A 17,405-nucleotide genomic window follows, 5' to 3' on the forward strand; every position below is an offset into this window, starting at 1 on the left:
GGCTAACGCCGACTGGACGTAGGGCTATTACTTGATCATGGTCGAGGGCCCGAACCAGGATAAATCGACTATCTCTTGCGTTTACCATCGAGTTCTGCGTACGCTGAAGCCCGAACAAACTGCCCTGGGTACCCCCGTGGCAGGCTATCGATGGTGAAACATCGACAGCTGGCGCGCCAGCCTACTGCAGTTCGCGGGTTACTTGGATACACCCTTGAGAATGTCTACAAGATCCTACATATCCTCAGAAGAGGTTTTCAGTTCTTTGAACAACTCAGATTCAAGACCCTCCAACTCTTTGTTCCAAATAGCAAGAGGCTCGGGGGCTACACTCAGTGAGTGCACTTTTTCTTCAAAAAAGCGCACATCACTCAGAAGAATTCTTTAAGACAAGAGTTTTCAAAAAACATAAGATTCAAGACCCTCCAACTTTTTGTTCCAAATAGCAAGAGGCTCGGGGGCTACACTCAGTGAGTGCACTTTTTTCTTCGAAAAAGCGCACGTCACCAAGAAGACTTCTCCAAGACAGACCACTTCAAGGCCTCAAGACAAAAAGAACCTGGACCGAGCTATATCCGAGTTCTTTTTGATAAAGAACCCGGGTATATGCTCAGGAGCCCTTCGACGAAGAATCAGTGCAATTTCAAGACAAGACCCTCCAGCTCCTTGTTCCAAATAGCAAGAGGCTCGGGGGCTACACCAAAATGGGAGTACTTTTTCTTCAAAAAAGCACACACCACTCGAAGATCCCAAGAAGCGCTACATGGTTTCACTTAAGAAAGCACTCGAGCGATGCTTGTTCCTGCTCGGCAAGACTTGGAGGAACAAGACAAGGCTTCCGTAGTTCAACCATGAAGTGCTCGGGGGCTTGTCAATGCAGGACCCACGGGATATACCACAAGGAAGAGAGGAGATCTAGTTTGATTAGGATTCCTCCCATGTAATCCTAGTAGTAATACTACCCTGTAATCCTACTAGGACTCTATATTGTAAACCGACTAGGACTCTGGCCTCCTGACTATATAAAGGAGGGTGGAGTTCCTGGAGAGGGGACTTAGATAACACAACACTTGACAATCAATCCAACGCAAAGGCTAACGCCGATTGGACATAGGGCTATTACTCGATCACGGTCGAGGGCCCGAACCAGGATAAATCGACTGTCTCTTGCGTTTACCGTCGAGTTCTGCATACGCTGAAGCCCGAACAAACTGCCCCGGGTACCCCCGTGGTAGGCTATCAGTGGTGAAACATCGACACTCCCGGTGATTTGTGAGGGGTTCTTGTGTCTTCCCCGACGGAGCACCAAAGACAACTTTAATGGATTGCTCGTAGCATGTGCATCCCCATCTTGTGTTGGTTGTGTGGCACTCGATCGTGGGTTAGGCCTGTGATGCCTATTAGCGCGTATACCTCCAAGTGGGTGAATCGCTACAATGAGGACGTAACTTGCCGGCAAGCAAGTGAATCTCGGGGATAAATCATTGTGTCATCATTGTCTCTGGGATACTTATTGTGTTTGATTGTAATCTCTTGCTACGGCGGTATAAACCTTACTACCTCTCTTGTATTTACTTTCTTAGCATAGCTAAGCTCTTAGTATAACTAGTTTTGAGAGCTAGCTTGTGTCTTGTTAGTTTGGTTAGTGAGGCTCTTTAGTTAGTCTTGGAGAGCTCACTAACTTAGAGAGTAGTGACTTAACCATTGTGTGAATTAGAGATCATAGCTGTAACACCCCAGTGTTAAGCTTGCATTCTTGCACTTGCATTGCATGAGCATAATCATCATTCATACATTTGCATTCATGAGCATGAAATGATACATTGTCTAGTTGTGATTATTTTCATAAAGTGTTTAAATTGCCTTGTGAATGTTCAGTGATCATGCTTGGTAATGCAAGTGGGTGTTGTTTGGTCACCAAAACAACTTAGACACACTTAGGATGAAAAATGGAACCAAGTTTATATTCATGACTTGGTCCAAAATTGCTTATAAGTGTTGGTATTGCTAAAATTGTCATTATCATGTTAGTTGTTTGACCTATCTTGACTAACTACTTAGAGAGCTTGCATGACAGTAGACCCTAAATAAAAGTTGTAGTCTAGCTCATGTAGAACAAACTTTGTGCCTGAGTTAGTCAAAAGGGCTCCCAAAAATCAACTTCATGCTATTTTGGAACTCCAAAAATTTGGCTAAGTCATAGCTGACTTTCAGTTTCCATGTAGCCATCTTTGGGGATTTTTAGTTTGCAAACCAATTCGAATTTGACAAAACTTCTTTAAGCAAAGTTGTAGTACTCTTATAGCTCTACAATTTAGCAAAGTTGGTTGATCAAATAACTGCACGTATTAGGAGATATAGTGGGCAGAAAATCTTGTTTCAGGAGGTTTTCATCAAGCCTGAATTGTCCTTTACCGATTCAAATCGGCACGGCAGTGGCCGACCGCGTTAGGCCATGCGCGTCGCGTGGTGGCTGTACGTCGGCGTCGTCCCACGTTGTCGAGCCAAAGGAGGAGAAACGCCGGGCGCTCGCCCTTGCTCACGCTCACTCTCGCTCTCCCTCTCTCCCTCTCGCACAACGCTGAAGCGAAGGCGACTACGCCACGCTGCCGTCGAGCGTTCACCGACCAAGCTTTCCACCCATGCCACACCACCGCTCGATTCATCTCGCCCACAGCTCCGTCGTGTCGCCCTCTATCACATCGACCCACTAGCAATGCCATTCGGGCACAGGTAAAGCCCCTAGGGCCATCGTCGAGATCGCCATGGCCACAGTGCGCCGCCGAGCTTGAGCTCGCCGTGGCTAAGCCACCTCGTGCCTGCACTGCTCCCTCTTTCTTCTGTTCCATAGTCGCTAGGTCTAGTGGATGCTATAGCCGCTAGCCTTTGGCCAATGCTAGCCTTGTCAGAGATAGGACGTGCACCGCACCGTCGTGAACCGGCCGCGTCGCCGCCATGCACGCCACCATGGCCATGCTCGCCTAGTCCCCTTCCTCTCTCACTTTTAGGTGTTAGAGCATAGCCTTAGGACGGTGAAGCTCAAAAGGAAGACGGGTGACTAATGCCATCACTCGCCTAGTCCCCTTCCTCTAATTTTCATCTACATTAATTAATAAATTAATAAAGGCTTATATAAAATTGATTTGGGTCCAACCATTATACTTTTTAACATGTTGGTGATATATATAACCTGCTTGTACAGTTGGTTATGCCTAGTTTTGGTTGGTTGTATGCACTTAGTTATTTATTGCTCTATAATTCACTTGCATCTAGTTTCTTGACTTGATTGCTTTGTGTGAGCTTGATGCTTGTTATTTAGATGCTTAGGCTAATTAAGATAAGTTGTTAGCTGCAGGTTTTAGGCCTCTTACTGATGATGAACAACTTTACCATAGGTTGCTTGTGCTGGAGAAGAGATATGCACCCACTCAGTAAAATTAAGTTAATCATATTATCACCTTGTCATCATGTTGTTAAGAATATATATATGCATTGCACCATATCATTCATATCATCCCTTGTGCATTCTATATATTTATCTTTGTGCTCATGCATATAGGATCGACAGAGGGAGTGACCCTGCTGGAGTTCGAGCTCAAAGGAGAGGAGATCCCATAGTAGAAGGTTCCCGAAGGAGAAGGACAGGATCAGGAGGAGTTGCCCAAGTGTCCTGATCACAGACCATCGGCCTACCTAAAAGGCAAGCCCCGAAGCATTCTAAGCCTACTATGTTTTATAAATATCCACTTGTGTTCTTTATGTTTGATGCATTATGTTGTAGGAGTTGTTTGGAAACACTCGATGCATATAATCTCCTTGTCTAGAAATATATACCTTGAACCTTGTGTAGGTCCAGAATCGAATATATGCTTAGCTCAGTAGAAGTCGGTTGATTTCCTATCACCTACGACATATAGGTGGATATCGGATCACGGTTGGCTGTATTTGCTATCGTGGAAAAAGAACCATGTGATGATGTAAATGGAATCCGGAGAAGTCTATGTGGTAGGCTAATTCATGTGATTCCATCTATGCCGATTAAGGACCGCATCGTTGGAGGTCGTCTTGTCATTTTGAACGTAGCCTCTCACTTAGATGGCCGGATAACTTGTTCCGACTGTGAAACCGAGTAACTCAACTCAGGCTGGGAGTCGTTCTGTCCAAGTGAGCACACTGAAGGCAGTAAGGATGTGCGGGGAGCCGGATATGAGCCTAAGGGCAGGCTGGGCCTGGGCATCCTAGCAGTTGGTCAGTCCCTAAGGGTGTGGTGTTTATCGAACCCACGAAGTTGAGTCCTGAGTTGTACCAAAGGTGACCCGACGTGACCCCGACGGGGGAAGTGTGGGTTTGTGTTAGGATTTTTGCCCAGCTAGTTGCAATCAATTCGAATCGCCGTCTCTCCCGGATAGTGAGAAACTTGACTGAGCCCCTTCATCGTAGTAACTTGATGGAATGTGATGGTTATGATGAATATGAAAATACTATACCAGATATGGTTACTATTGTTTGCTTTAGCTTAAATCAAGTGATTGCTCTAGTACAGGTGTCAACCTAGACATGCTAAATTTTAAATAAGTATAACTTGTTGCTAGAATAACTAAAAGGATCAAGACATGTATTACTTCAGCTTTTATGCAAAATGTTGTCAAGCCAGCTCTACATTTCACGGCCTTGCATAATCCTTGGTGTCTCTTTATTTTTGGTTTATGACGGGTAAGTCTAGCTAAGTACATTCTAGTACTCAGGGTTTATTTTCCACTTGTTGCAGATGGTACCGTGTATCATGGTTATTGCAAGAACTATTTCTCTCCTACCATGGGCGAGGAATGAGGCCGACAGGCAAGACCTTTTCTAGTAGTTTGTGTGATGGTTTCAAAACTATGTTGCTTTTACTACTAAATTTGAACTTTGGGTTGTAATAACTTTATTCGTACTCCAATGTATGTTCAACTACTTGTGAACTATATGTAACAATTGACATGTATGTTGAATCATGTACGATCTTGGTTTGTATGTTGGTTATGATTCGAGGTCCTTCGTGACACTCGACGGACTACCAGGTTTATATGGGCTCAAGTATGATGGTGCGACCGCTCTGGTGGTTGCCATTGTACTTGTGCTCTTATAAATTGATTGGTTCTGTGATAGTAGCAACTAGAATTGTGGATAGGTGGCTTGCATTTTTAGTAGGCTAGCACAACACTTGCTTTGCCTCATATTTAAATAACCATTTGGCTTAGTGTTGTTGTAGAATTTTTAATAGGCTATTCACCCCCCTCTAGTCATTTAGACCTTTCGATGAGGGGCTTCGCCAACATCATCTTCGGTGACTACGATGACTCGTCTTCACCAACACATCGATAGAAGGGGCTTCACTATCATCTTTGGCCACTACAATGGCTCGAGAGCCTTTGTCGACACCTGTGGCATCAACGTTTATGAAAACTTGCCTTCATCGCCTAGTTTGAGGGGCTACATCAACTCGTTCGGCACCGAGGTCTACTTCACCTTCCTCAACCACATCGGCTCGAGGGGCTCACCAACAACTTTGGTCTAGAAATCGACTTATGCTACTATGACTAAGTCAACTACAACGTACATGCACAACTGAATATTCGGTCACAAGCGCCAGCCAAGAGGAGCTAGGGGAGAATACTAGAGGACCTGACACTCCAGAGAGTGAAGTCTTTTACTCGACGCTCATGAGAGAAGATTTGGAGGCTTCACGACAACTTTCTCTATGACTACTTCAAGTACATCAACTACGATGACTACACCTATTCGTGAAGTGAAGATGTGTCCCCACATGAAGCCTCAGACGAGAAGGTCCCGAAGGCGAAGATCTACACACAGAGAAGGTCCTAGACCAGAGATTAAAATCTACACAATGTGAAGGTCCTAGAGGAAAGATCTGCACGTTGAGAAGCTCCTAGAGGCAAAGACCTATGTGTCGAGCAAAGCTAACAATCCATGCCATAGAAGCGCCCAAGGAAGCCGAAGCCCAAGCCCAAATATGAAGATACCACGGAGATCGACATCAAGGCACTGGAGTTAGTGGCTTCATGAGTTAGCACTTGTATAGAGTAGAGTCATGTGCGTGCTCTTTTCTCCGTGCCCTTTTTCCCATGGGTTTTTGGGACGGAGTTTTTAGTGAGGCGCACACGCGTAGGTTGCGAAGGGTCATCCTCGCGGCCAATGTTCAGGTTCTATTTGCGCCTCGTTTAGTACGAGCATCTATTAGGACATGTTGTACCATCCATAAGCCAATAGTTGAGGGACTACTGTTATGGGAGCCCATGAGATATATGGGCCAAATCTCCCCCTAGAAGAGGCCCAACTAGCAGCTAGCATAGTGTCATAAGAAATCCAACCCCACTAAGGGGCCACTTGTAAGTAGCCATTGCGTATAGAAGTGCCTAAGGGCATGAGGGCAAGGGAACTCACCTCCCACTCATTTCCACTTATTCAAAACCCTAGTGTTTCCCTCTCCACTGTTGAGCTCTCTCCTCCCTCCCTCTCTCTCTCTCCTGTTTGGAACCGTCAGTTACAACACATCATTTAGCATTCATCATATCGATCAACATACTCTTATGATCAACACTCAGTAATCAATAGTTTAATAATTATTTAATGGTTTATTATATCATTTATTAAGTAAAGAACCTAAAGGGGGAGACATAGATTATAGTTCTATAAACTAAAGGATAAATATTTGTCTTGGTTAGGATTAGGGTGCTAAAAATATATCACAGTTAAACTAAATAGCCCTTCCCTCACAAGGTGCGGTGCTTGCGGAGCCAAAGAAAACATGTGGATGTCAATAGATTGTGGCATGAGATTTTGCTCTTCCTGCGTAGTCAACGGATTCTTGGATACACATCCACATCTACCAGAGAAAGGGTTCCAAATTCTTCTGTGTGTCCATTGGATGCTCCCTTGTTCCGCTTATAGCCCCTGAGATGGAACCTTTTGACGGGCAACACTTTTTCACCGGCGAGGAAGAGAGCGATGATACAACTACCAAAACCTTCGTTAGCCTTGCCCAACTTCAAGCTCAGCAGGCGCCCAAGAGGTTGTTGGTCTCGTACAAGAAGTTAGACAAGACTGTGCTCGATGCGAGGAGGAGGTCTCCTGTTAAAAAGATTTCACCTCTCTGTCCCTCCAGATGAATGGCACCTTGAAAGATCCTAAATGGCTAGAGGGGGAGTGAATAGCCTAATAAAAATTCTTTTACAAAACACTAGAGCAAATGATTAGATAACTAAATGACGATAATTATGTTTTGCTCTAGCTCTAATCAAATAGCAAGCCACCTACCCACAACACTAGTGAATTATGACACTAAGGCACACAAAGGCTATGTCACTACTTGCCTAAATTAGAGAGCTAGCTAGATAACTAAACAACTAGTTAACTAACTACAACTAAGCTACACAATCTATTTAAGCCATTACTACATTCAGACCTTTCACAGCTATGTCGTAACTCCCATCGCAGTCCAATTTCGGCTTCGGCAGTAAACTGTCGATAGTGATGGTCATAGCCTTCACCATCGGCATCTGAGACCGACTGTGGTGTACACTAACACCGCCGCATTAGCTAATGATCCGTCCGTGATCAGATCCTTATTTTTGTTGCATTGGGGCCCGACCTATATATACTAACACCGTGGTATTGGCTTATGATCTGTTCCTGATGAGGTCCTTGTTTTCATCGCATTGGAGCATGACCCGTCTGTGTCGAGGCAAACATCACCGTCGCTTCAGCGTATGAACCGTCTGGTCATAGGGCACGGTCACCGTCGCATTGCAGTACAATCCATCCGTGATGATCCTTTAGTCGGTGTCGGGTTACTAAATGATTCGGCGGTGATACACTATTGACCCCTGCTGCATCAGATGAATAGCGACGGTGATAGCATCCAGTTTATTTGTGTATATGTAGAGTTTATTAGTGTATTGGGTTAGGCTGCATTCTTATGGGCCTTTAGACTGCAAGTTCGGTTATTTCAGTTAATCGAGCACTGAACCGAAATAACCATAATTATTTCGGTTCCACATAACCTGGAACCGAATTTGGGACCGAATATTTCGGTTTTGGTTACTTCGGTTTTGGTTTTTGGTTCTCGGTTATTTGTGCCTAGGCTGACCTGCGAAGGCTCCTTCAGCGAAGGCCCACGTCTCATTGCAGGGGAGCGCGTAGGCGGACGTTGCGAAGGTCGCTGGTGGGAAGATGACAAGTCAACTCGGAAGACAATGAAGATTGGCGATGGCCAAGCCTTCGCCGCCTGCGGACAGGGCTTCCAGCGGGCTCAAAGCAAAGGCTCATGAGGTGAGGCGGTAAGGAGGGAGGACCTAAGATACCTCCAAGGGCTTGCTAGTGTACGCGTATATCCCTAGAATATGCTTTGCTGATCGCAGGGCATAGATGTAAAAGAACTTTACCTTGTACAATGAACTATAAAAAGGGGGGAGCAAACCCTATGTAAAGAGAGAGAACCATCAAGGAAACCCTAATTGTGTCATCTGCCTTGTTATCCTGATTGGATGAACCTTCGCCCGTGCGAAGACATCCTGGTACGTAGACTGCTAGGACTACTTTCCCAACAATAATATTTTACATCATATTTGAATTGAGAAAAAAATAATTCAGTTACACATGCTCCGCATACATCAAAACATACACCAAACATCATTCAGGGGCTATATTAGAGTCTTCTTAGAGAAACCTCATGTTCCTATAGTTGAAGCTAACCTGTGTGCCGAACAGGATCACTTGCTCCAGAAACTCCAAAGTGAAGCTGTTCTATGATGAAGTTGGTGGAGCAGAGCTGAAAAAACTTAAAAACAAGCCTTTTGTCAAGTCTATGTAGATCAGCTGAAGTCCGACATATCGATCTGGAATTTTGTCTAATCTAGTACGGCCAGGAAGACCGGTTGTCTTGCACGCGCATGGACGTGGCGGGGGTCAAACAAGCATGGAAGCACAAACATGTAAAACCAACTAGTTTTGTAATTAGTATATGTTTAATATTCTAAATTAGTGTCAAAAATTCGATGTGACATGGACTAAAAATTAGTCCCGGGTTGGAAGGCAAGTATTAGATCTAATACCATTGTAAAATACAGCCCACACTAATTTTCCATGTGTAATTCTGAAACACTGTTTGGATAACCGGTATCAAATAAAATAATACGGCTGGTTTGCACGGTTATAGGCGGAAAATAAAAATCGCCTCGAGAGGCAATTATTTTTTTCCGACGGATATCGGGCACCGCAGAGAGCGAAGGCGAGGCGATCGGCCAAACTCCGCGTTGTCTTCTCGGCCACGCCCGCCCCGACTCCATCGTCTTGCCGGCGATGTCGTCGAGCGAGCTGCCCGGCCCCGATGGTAGGCGGAGGCGGAGCGATCTGCAGGCCCTCGGCCGCTCGGTCTCTACAGCGGTGTGGACGAGCGAGCAGCTGTCGGTGGCATCCTGGCCGGCGCCAGGGCCTTGCCGTCGCCGCGTCAAGCCTCGTCGGAGCCTGCAGCGGCTGCGAGTCGTCCAATCGACACGTGAGCGGGCGGCGCCGGCTCGCTTGGCGCTGCCGATGATGCGCTTCTCGCAGCCGCTGCACCCTCACCGCCGGGTCCCGTCCCACCTCCGAGATGGCTCTGTCTATTCTCGTTGACTGCTTCGGCCACTAGCTAGAGATCGTTCTCGCACTTTAAAAGGACTTGATTTCTTTACTTCTCCCAACCAGAAAATTTCAGAGGATTTTAATTACACTGGTCCTGTTGTGCACAAGAAAATACAAATGGAAAGCTCTTACACTTGTAAGAGTATGTGGTAAAATAAATAGCCAAATTACATAGTTTAGCTCTTTTGTAAGAGCATCTCCAACAAATGTGGTAAAATAAATAGCCAAATTAGAGCATCTCCAAGAGATATGCTATCCTTGTTCTGTATGGTATATTTAGATTTTTACAGGAAAAATTGAACTCCAACAGATATCCTATTTGGTTTCTATAATAGCGAGTATGCTATCCCTGAAATCTCGTTGGGCATAGATAGCAAACGAACCTGGCTCGCCATCTTCCGAAATAGCTGGCCACGGTGGATGCCCCGCACGCGCGATCCTTCCCGCGCGCCAGAAACTAGCTTCCCACCCGCGCACTGAACTCTCCTATCATGGGGATTCAGGCCCAACCCGCTCCATTCGACGATTCCCAACTCCCAAGCTCGTCCATCGCCTCCTCCCCTTCGCCGGCCCTGCCGCCGCCGCACCACGGAAGCTGCTACTCGCTGGCCCTCTGAATCGCCCTTTCCTTATTCGCCCTGATGTCGCAGCGTCCTCATGGACAGGCTCCGCCGTCTGAGATGGGAGATCCCAACTACGCTGCCCTTTTATTCCAACAACAGGCGGATGGGAGTACCAGGTGGATTGGAGCAGCATCAGGCGGATGGGAGCAGCAGTTTGGATGGGAGCAGCAGGCGGATGGGAGATCCCAACTGCAGCAGGACTCCCCGGTGCTGCCATGGTTGGAGAATACGGCACAAGGAGGCCAGCGACGACGAGTCCTTCCACCCAACAGTGCTGCTGCTACTGCATCGAATCCATTCCTCGACGTGTGCTCCGGTATTGTGCCCCCTGCTCAGGTTCTATGATTTGATTTCCTCCGCTTATCTCAGGTGTTATGTGTTTTATTACTCTGATTGATTGTCCTGATTTCGTCGAGACCGCCATCGGCCCATCGCACCCTGTTCACCATGTTTCAGTTTCAGGAATGCGTATCAAAGATCTATATATTTCTGATTCTCAAAAGGTTACGAATTTGGTTGGCCTAAAATCCTCGCCCCCCAGTATCTGCAAATCAATCGCAGCCAAGAAGGCAGCAATTTTTTTTATGCAGAAGGCAGCGGCCGTGGGTGAATCAAAGGAATACACACTAACAAAGAGTTGTAATGTATGAACCAATAGTTGTCAAGCGAAACATACCACGAATATGCTGTAGCAGAATTGGCATTTTACTAATAGAAAATGTGCATATTGGTAGCAGGCCTGGAGCTGTTATCGGCCAATGTTGGAGAGCATTTCTAGTACCGGCGAGCAGACAGTGAGAGTAGGGTTGACCGTGGCACTGTGGGGTGGTGCTGCTTGGCTCCTTTTCACTTTGAAACCTCGGCAGGAATAGCTGGCTCCTGTATTCCTTTGTGTGCACAAAAGAGAATCAAAATATTTTTACTGAACTATTAAAAGAATGTCATTGCCATCATTTCTAAAATGTGGAGAACATGTATTAGCTGAGATTAGAACAGTATGAAACTTGCTCACGATGTACTCCGAATAAAGTGTCATGTTGTACACATTATAACTGTATATGGATATCTATATGTGTGAATACACGATGGTAAGAGTGAGGCAGCAGTGAAATATCAATGACACTTTGCAATGTGGGAAGCAAAAGACTCTGAGAACCATGTACTCCACAATTTGTTTATCAGATCCAAATTTAGCAGTCTCAAACTGCAGTTGACCTGTGGAAGTCTGTTTTTGTAGACCCTAAAAATATGGACATTGTTTGCATACATTTTAAAAAGAACTGGCATATCCAAATATAGCTGGAAAAGCAGCATGAGCCTAAAGGGAAGGGGGGCGGGAGAAACTGGGAATGTGTTTTGTTTGAGGAAGGTGACATGGGAACAGAACATACTAACATTGAATACATATGGAGGCACTCTTAAAAGAAACCATATATTGAAGCTGAAGTTGTCTATGGCAACTAAAAACATCAATATGAGGAAGGCTGTAGTTAGGTTCACATTTTGAGATTGACCTTGAACTGTAGAAGTAGGGAAAATATTGACAGGAATAATTGGCAACCTGTCAGAGCTACTGGGTACATAAGCAAACTATTTCAATTAGGGAGAAAACCTTTTATATCCAGTCTAGACATCTAAGATGGGAAAAACACTAACCTTGTATAGGTATGGACTAGAAAGACGCGCGGCGTTGCCGCGCTCTTCGGTGAAGGGCCAGCAGTGGCACATATTAATTTCAGAGTAAGGAATGTCTAACAGTGGCACATATTAACTAAGTTGCTAGAGTTTCAGAATGTCTGAAACTCTATCTGCTAGTTAAAAGTACTCATTGAATTCAGGCATTCTGAAACTCACATTATCGCTATTTGTTTTTACAGCCGAAATGTCAGAATGACTTTAATCATGTCGGTCAAAGATATGTCTAAAACATTCTCAAAGATATGTCAGAATGACTTTAATCATGTCGGTCAAAGATATGACTTTGATATTGTTTTAGACATTCTGAAACTCACATTTAGCTTGACTTTGTTCGACATGATTTTCAGAATGAGTTTTAGAATGCCTTAATTCAATGTCGCTGGTACTGTCGCTGGTGCATCAATAGCAGGAGTTGAATCAGCAGTGGTCTTTTGCTTTTTGCTTAATGGTTTCTGCTATTGATGCACCAGCGATAGTACCAGCGACATTGAATTCAGGCATTCTAAAACTCATTCTGAAAATCATATCGGTCAAAGTCAAGCTAAATGTGAGTTTCAGAATGTCTAAAACAATATCAAAGTCATATCTTTGACCGACATGATTAAAGTCATTCTGACATATCTTTGAGAATGTTTTAGACATATCTTTGACCGACATGATTAAAGTCATTCTGACATTTCGGCTGTAAAAAACAAATAGCGATAATGTGAGTTTCAGAATGCCTGGATTCAATGAGTACTTTTAACTAGCAGATAGAGTTTTAGACATTCTGAAACTCTAGCAACTTAGTTAATATGTGCCACTGTTAGACATTCCTTACTCTGAAATTAATATGTGCCACTGCTGGCCCTTCACCGAAGAGCGCGGCAACGCCGCGCGTCTTTCTAGTCCATACCTATACAAGGTTAGTGTTTTTCCCATCTTAGATGTCTAGCCTGGATATAAAAGGTTTTCTCCCTAACTGAAATAGTTTGCTTATGTACCCAGTAGCTCTCACAGGTTGCCAATTATTCCTGTCAATATTTTCCCTACTTCTACAGTTCAAGGTCAATCTCAAAATGTGAACCTAACTACAGCCTTCCTCATATTGATGTTTTTAGTTGCCATAGACAACTTCAGCTTCAATATATGGTTTCTTTTAAGAGTGCCTCCATATGTATTCAATGTTAGTATGTTCTGTTCCCATGTCACCTTCCTCAAACAAAACACATTCCCAGCTTCTCCCGCCCCCCTTCCCTTTAGGCTCATGCTGCTTTTCCAGCTATATTTGGATATGCCAGTTCTTTTTAAAATGTATGCAAACAATGTCCATATTTTTAGGGTCTACAAAAACAGACTTCCACAGGTCAACTGCAGTTTGAGACTGCTAAATTTGGATCTGATAAACAAATTGTGGAGTACATGGTTCTCAGAGTCTTTTGCTTCCCTCATTGCAAAGTGTCATTGATATTTCACTGCTGCCTCACTCTTACCATCATGTATTCATACATATAGATATCCATATACAGTTATAATGTGTACAACATGACACTTTATTCGGAGTACATCATGAGCAAGTTTTATATTGTTCTAATCTCAGCTAATACATGTTCTCCACATTTTAGAAATGATGGCAATGACATTCTTTTAATAGTTCAGTAAAAATATTTTGATTCTCTTTTGTGCACACAAAGGAATACAGGAGCCAGCTATTCCTGCCGAGGTTTCAAAGTGAAAAGGAGCCAAGCAGCACCACCCCACAGTGCCACGGTCAACCCTACTCTCACTGTCTGCTCGCCGGTACTAGAAATGCTCTCCAACATTGGCCGATAACAGCTCCAGGCCTGCTACCAATATGCATATTTTCTATTAGTAAAATGCCAATTCTGCTACAGCATATTCGTGGTATGTTTCGCTTGACAACTATTGGTTCATACATTATAACTCTTTGTTAGTGTGTATTCCTTTGATTCACCCACGGCCGCTGCCTTCTGCATAAAAAAAATTGCTGCCTTCTTGGCTGCGATCGATTTGCAGATACTGGGGGGCGAGGATTTTAGGCCAACCAAATTCGTAACCTTTTGAGAATCAGAAATATATAGATCTTTGATACGCATTCCTGAAACTGAAACAGGGTGAACAGGGTGCGATGGGCCGATGGCGGTCTCGACGAAATCAGGACAATCAATCAGAGTAATAAAACACATAACACCTGAGATAAGCGGAGGAAATCAAAACATAGAACCTGAGCAGGGGGCACAATACCAGAGCACACGTCGAGGAATGGATTCGATGCAGTAGCAGCAGCACTGTTGGGTGGAAGGACTCGTCGTCGCTGGCCTCCTTGTGCCGTATTCTCCAACCATGGCAGCACCGGGGAGTCCTGCTGCAATTGGGATCTCCCATCCGCCTGCTGCTCCCATCCAAACTGCTGCTCCCATCCGCCTGATGCTGCTCCAATCCGCCTGGTACTCCCATCCGCCTGTTGTTGGAATAAAAGGGCAGCGTAGTTGGGATCTCCCATCTCAGACGGCGGAGCCTGTCCATGAGGACGCTGCGACATCAGGGCGAATAAGGAAAGGGCGATTCAGAGGGCCAGCGAGTAGCAGCTTCCGTGGTGCGGCGGCGGCAAGGCCGGCGAAGGGGAGGAGGCGATGGACGAGCTTGGGAGTTGGGAATCGTCGAATGGAGCGGGTTGGGCCTGGATCCCCATGATGGGAGAGTTCAGTGCGCGGGTGGGAAGCTAGTTTCTGGCGCGCGGGAAGGATCGCGCGTGCGGGGCATCCACCGTGGCCAGCTATTTCGGAAGATGGCGAGCCAGTTTCGTTTGCTATCTATGCCCAACAAGATTTCAGGGATAGCATACTTGCTATTATACAAAACCAAATAGGATATATGTTGGAGTTCAATTTTTCCTGTAAAAATCTAAATATACCATACAGAACAAGGATAGCATATCTCTTGCAGATGCTCTAAATGTTTACTACGTGTCCAAACAGCCCCTTAGCTGGTTTTACGTGTCGCTAAACTTTAGCGTGTCGGATACGTACCCGTAACCGTAACTGATAAGTGATAACAGACTCTTGGCCAAATTAAAACCCCTTCCTTCTCCGCCGCCCAGACCCCAGATCAGTCGGAACGCCGTCCTCCCAGCTGACCTCAATCCCGCCGAGATGTTGCCACCGACTAGGGAGCAGGCAGCGGGATCTGCCACTTCTTCACCCGGCAGCGCTACGACGGCGACGGGAGCGAGTCGTCCGGGCGTCGCCGCCGCCGCAGGGGCGACGACCTACAACAAGAGGAGCCGCGTCGACGCCTTCGGCAGCACCGACGACTACGAGGAGATGTGCTGCCTCGGCAAGGGCGCCTTCGGCGCCGTCGCCAAGGCGCGGCACCGTGTCACCGGCGAAACCGTCGCCATCAAGCGCATCACCGAGCCCGACGGCGGCGGTCCCGAGGAGCTGCTGCGGGAGGCGCGCCTCCACGAGGCGTGCGGGGGCCACCCGTTCATCGTCGACGTCCACGGCCTCGTGCGCGATCCGGCCACCACGGAGCTCCGCCTCGTCATGGAGTGCATCGGTGGGCCAAGCATCGAGAAGTTCCTCCGTGCTCAGCGCCGCCGCGGCGGCCTGCCGCTCCCGGAGGCCACGGTGCGCACCATCATGTGGCAGCTGCTGACGGGCGCCGAGAAGATGCACGAGGAACGCATCATCCACCGCGACATCAAGCCCGACAACATCCTCATCAGCGACGATGGCAAGGCCGTCAAGATCTGTGACTTTGGGCTCGCCATGTCCATGTCCGAGGCGTCAACGTACGAGCCGGACGGCACGCTGTGGTACATGGCGCCCGAGGTGCTGCTGGAGAAGCCCGACTGCGACGCGCTCGTCGATACCTGGTCGCTGGGATGTGTCATGGCTGAGCTCATCAATGGCCAGGTGCTATTCGAGGATGGCCGCGACGAGGAAGGACAGGCCCGCTCGATCTTCGACGTGCTCGGCTACCCAGACGACAGTACTTGGCCGTGGTTCTCGTCCACGCCGTTCGCCACCGAACTGCTGCCGATACTAGACGACGTGCATCATGACAACCACTTACGCAAGATGTTCCCTGAGGCAGTGCTGTCCCAGCAAGGATTCGAGGTCCTTAATGGCCTCCTGACGTGCAACCCCGACAAGCGGCTCACGGCGACCGCCGCGCTCAAACACCCATGGTTTGCCAAGGTTGACGCGATGGAGCTGCTCAGGAACGAAGAGGTGGAATCGGCGTTGCCCAAGAAGCAGCTGCTCGTCGCTCCACTGCTCCAGCGGTGTGTGTAACCTGATGAAAGAGTCCTTCGATTTTTGGATGTAAAGAACTAAAGATCTGATCAGTCTATTCAAACGAGCAGGTCATGTAATCGCTTATGTAATGTTGAGACGTACTATAAATTGCATTATTATCGAATCGATTTCTGAGAAGAAATTTACTGGTCCTTTTGTCTGTGCTCTGCCGTGAACATCTCAGCTGAATCTACAGCATCTCTGAATTTTGGTAGTCCAGATTCCTGAATCGAAACAATATGTACATGCCGTTCTGTTGTGTATATATGCATATAATAGTAGTACCAGATTCATTGGTGACGGTGTCTGCTGGCAAGCAGCGATATGGGTTCAGACACCCGAACATCGATGCTTTTATCACGCTTTAAAAACATGATTACATAACATAACAGCAATCATATAGATCAAAACTCTGTATTCAAATTGCGCTCAACAGATTTCTGGAACTTCTGTATTCAAAATTGCGCTCAACATATTTCTGAAACTTCTGTAACGCAGAAGTTACTGAATTTGAGTTTTTGTAATTCAAACATTCAGTTAGATGTGTTCTTCCAGAAGTCTCGGTATACCAATGACTTTGCTTGATGAATGGCTGCTGAACATGGACAACACTTTGCAGTTCTGCAGACAGCATGTGGTGTCGATCTGCTTCAGTTTAGCACATTCTTTCTTAATAACAGCAATGAGCATCCATGGTTTGGTTCAAAACCAAAAACACCATGATTACTAAATTATTATACTCTATGACAAACTTTGTTTTGTACAGATTTCTGGCATTCCTGCAACTTTGGAGATGCATAAAGTTTGCATCCTTCTAACTTCATATGCATGTGTTTCAGAGTTTCTCAGCATCCAAACTTTGTGTTCTACAGAGTTGATGCTGGGACGTGGATAGTTACTCTGCAATTTGCATTTTTGTTGCCAGCATGTGGTGTCTAACTGCTTCAATTTGGCGCCCTCTGTTTCCATGAAAAAGATACTAGATAGAGGAACACTTTCTGGTCAGTCCAAACTGTAGTCTACCATTTAGTAGTCCCTCTTTATTTCTGCGTGAATCTGAATTGTTCGTTGCAGAATTGGCCTCTTGCTGAATTTTGGGATC

General features: G+C 46.0%; 1 protein-coding gene across 1 annotated transcript; it reads left to right on the top strand.

Moving 5' to 3' along the window:
• Window positions 1-10,322: 10,322 nt before the first annotated feature.
• Window positions 10,323-16,300, top strand: LOC136536386 (putative cyclin-dependent kinase F-2). The gene is made up of 3 exons (XM_066528698.1): window positions 10,323-10,620; window positions 10,674-10,807; window positions 15,110-16,300. Exons 1-3 carry the CDS (start codon window positions 10,323-10,325, stop codon window positions 16,298-16,300), a joined length of 1,623 nt encoding a protein of 540 aa, XP_066384795.1.
• The last annotated feature ends 1,105 nt before the right edge of the window (window positions 16,301-17,405 follow it).

This window comes from Miscanthus floridulus, chromosome 2 (assembly GCF_019320115.1).
Source record: "Miscanthus floridulus cultivar M001 chromosome 2, ASM1932011v1, whole genome shotgun sequence".
Lineage (NCBI taxonomy): Eukaryota > Viridiplantae > Streptophyta > Magnoliopsida > Poales > Poaceae > Miscanthus > Miscanthus floridulus.